The sequence below is a fragment of the Crocuta crocuta genome, unplaced genomic scaffold (assembly GCF_008692635.1).
Source record: "Crocuta crocuta isolate KB4526 unplaced genomic scaffold, BGI_CrCroc_1.0 scaffold193, whole genome shotgun sequence".
NCBI lineage: Eukaryota > Metazoa > Chordata > Mammalia > Carnivora > Hyaenidae > Crocuta > Crocuta crocuta.
The window spans coordinates 7,920,132-7,923,428 of NW_027529624.1; the positions used below are offsets into that span (position 1 = coordinate 7,920,132).

The 3,297-nt window shown below is 51.8% G+C and overlaps 1 protein-coding gene across 1 annotated transcript in view; it reads right to left on the bottom strand.

Moving 5' to 3' along the window:
- The window catches only part of JOSD1 (Josephin domain containing 1), an 11,238-nt gene extending 8,153 nt beyond the window's left edge, over positions 1–3,085 (bottom strand). The window contains exon 1 of the mRNA XM_077762125.1: positions 2,288–3,085. Within this exon, the coding sequence (XP_077618251.1) occupies positions 2,288–2,472 (185 nt within the window). The 5' untranslated portion in view covers positions 2,473–3,085. The remainder of the gene's footprint in view (positions 1–2,287) is intronic.
- Between the last annotated feature and the right edge of the window lie 212 nt (positions 3,086–3,297).

Sequence of the window (3,297 nt, forward strand, 5' to 3'; positions counted from 1 at the left end):
GCTTCTGATGAAGATGGCCTGAGGATTTTCCAAATAACTCTGCTCTATCTTTTGATTTCTCAGTCTTTCCTTTTGTGAAGCAGAGGAACACATACGGTGAGATGTTCGGATCAGACATCCACATCTGTACACGGGCACCCCCATTGCCTGCCCGGTTTCTGAGCTTTATCTCCAATTCTGCATGTTGGAAACGGATCCTTTTCAAACCAGTGACCTCTTTTGCCATCACCACGGCCATTACCACGATCTCCAAATCCTGGACAGAGACTCTGCCACCTGGACTCCTCTCTTCCCCGTCCCCAGGCTGCTGCTGAGCCACTGGCCTTAGCTCTAAGGCCCTGCTCGTTTGGATTCCAAACATGAGTCATCTCAAGTCCATAACTGTATCAAAACTCCACCCTGCTTTTGTATTCCTTTTGTATCTGGCTGAGAGTGAACTGCTCGGAGGAGCGAGGAGCTCCCTCTCAACACACAGCATTCAACACAATTTGTCTCCCATTTCTCCCCTTCATCAGCCACGTCTTTGAACAAGCACAGAACTTTGTATCTGGGAATTTCAAATGATCTTGTTAAACCTGCCAACATTACTACTGTGCCCGCTGAGACCCAAACAGATCATCTGCCCCCTCCCTGCCCCTGGTTTAAACAGCTCTAAATCCCGTGGTTCTAACTTCATTTGAGTCTGTTCCCAAGGCCTGGTCAATGGGTAGCACTGGGAGGCACTTGCTTGTCTATAAAATTCCATCTTCTCTCCCTCCTCTGGTCCCTTTCACACTTTGTTTCTATTTCTCCACACTGACTCTTTCCATATGAAATACACAGAATTTTGCCTCTGGAGAGGGAACAGAGTGTATTTTCTCATGTACTGGATTGCTGTTACTTTGAGATGGATCTTTACGTGGTGCTGATAGGGAACTGGGGAGGGCAGGACACATTTGTAAGAGCTTTAATAGCCAGGAATAGAATTCCGGTCCCATGTTGAGTGTTTAGGAAATATTTAGCATTCTTGCATTCAGGGAAAACACAAGTGAAGGAGCCCTGCAATCATCCACAAACCACTTATAATCACAGTCCACATCTCTGGGCCTGGGCCCAGCATGCTCGCAGGGCGAATGGAAACTGATGCTAAAACTACTCTGACATGCCTTTCCAGGATCCGGAAGCAGCAGTGCAGACAGACGTCCTGCGGTGTCCACCCAGACCCTGCAGCACTAATTCTCAAACCCTTTGATAAAAAGAACTTTGGAGGGGCGCCTGGGTGGCTTAGTCGGTTAGGCGTCCGACTTTCGCTTAGGTCATGCTCTCGCGGTTCGTGGGTTCGAGCCGCGTCCGGCTCTGTGCTGACTGCCAGCTCAGAGCCTGGAGCCTGTTTCGGAGTCTGTGTCTCCCTCTCTCTCTGACCCTCCCCTGCTCACGCTGTCTCTCTCTCTCCTAGAAATAAATTAAAAAAAAAAAAAAAAAAGAACTTGGGAACATCAAAGTAAAGAGAGAAGAAAAGGTGAATTTCTATCACCCTGTCAGGTAGCATTTAGCAATAAAATAAATAAATAAATAAAGGCCATCTAGCCTAAAGTAGAAAGGGGAAGAGAGCTAGAGTCCAGTTTCAAATCACAGCTTTGCTACTTAAAAGCTGTTTGGACGCATTACCTGACCTCTCTGTCTGCTTCTATCAGTAAAATATTGTCTGTAAAATGACTGCTGCGGAAGGCTATACAAAGCAATGTACGGAAAAGCACCCAGGCCAACACATGGCCTCATGGGAAAACTGAGCACTGCGTAAAGCTAGCCGAGCCCCTTCCTTATGAAACCCACAATATGCCACCTATGATGGCAGGTGACTGAGTCTGTACAGATCTTGTCCCCCTTCCAGACTGTAAACTCTGGGGGCAGGGCTTTGAGAGGCATTATAGCGCGGCGGTCAACAGCACAGACACTAACCTGAATTCAAACTTGGCCCCACCAGTTGTTACCTAAGGCACATTACTGAACTTCTCTGAGCCCCGTCTGCACCCATAAAATGGAAATAACACAAATTCCACGGCATGGTTGAGGAGATCTCGCGAGATGACACAACAGAGGGTCCTAGCCCTCTGCCCAGCCTATGGTCAGTGCTCAGTAAATGGTAGGGATTATCATTTTCCCCGTTTTGGTGTCCCTCATAGCTGCTAACAGCACCGAGCTAATTAATACCTGTCGGTTTGCAGGTGTACCTAGAGGAGACACTGCCCCACCCACAGAAATGCAGAGCATAAAGCGTAAAATCGGCAAGGAGAAGTCCCTTACTCACCTCTGGAAAATCTCCTGCAGGGTTTCCCGGGTGAAGGCATTGCTGTCCTGGAAGACGTTATTGAGGGCGTGCAGGGCACAAAGCTCCCTGCGCTGTTTCTCATGGTAGATTTGTGGGGGTGCTGCCTGGGGCAGCTCCAAGGATTCCGATTTGGCCTTGTCTCCTTTCCATGGCACGCAACTCATGTTTTCGTTTAAGGTTCCAGAGAGGGCTGAAAACACCCCACCCTTCCCTCCAGAGGAAGAATGTAAGTCAGCTTCTCAGTCTTTCCAGGATCCCTGAGGTCCAACCTTATTTTCTGAGGTCCATGATTTATGCTTTGTCACGGGGAGACTGGGTTGGAATCAAAAGGAAAAAGAAAATCCGCCTCTTCTCTTTGCAATAGAGAGACCACTTTGGATTCGTGTATTTCGCCACCGCTGTCAAAGTGCAGGATGTTTTCAAAAAATCATAGAAAATCTAAGACCTCGTTGCCCTTCTCACACCCTCCCCTCCGAACCCTCCCCCCCGACGATTTTCCTGCTGTATTTTCCTGTCTGCAAACGCCAACCAGGACTCAACGCAGGAGGGCCGCGCGGAATTGGTCACATCGCTCCTTTTCTTCCATGTCTTTCGGACCGCAACGCCACTGACTCAGGAGACCAGGCCTGGGTGGTGGGTGAAACGCAGAATTGGAGCAGCTAGCGAGGGCCGGCCAGCGTGCGATCGCGGGCGGTGCGGGGGCCTCGTGGACGGCTCTCCATCCCCTCGGGTGCGGCGGGGCCCCGCAGGGCGCGGGCGGGGGCGGCGCCCTCCCAAGCCCCGNTCACCTGTGACGTCAGCCTGCCGTCAGGCGGCGCCGGCTTTAAGGCCCCGGCTGCCACGGGTCGGTTGAGTGGGTGTGGGCACCGCCGGGGCGGCCTGGGGACGGTAGGGCCGCGGGGTGCGGCGAGCGCCGCCACTGGAGCTGGTGCCCGGCTCCTGGTTCCCGGGCGGGGCGGCCTACCGGAGTCTCGCCTCGACGCCCGCCG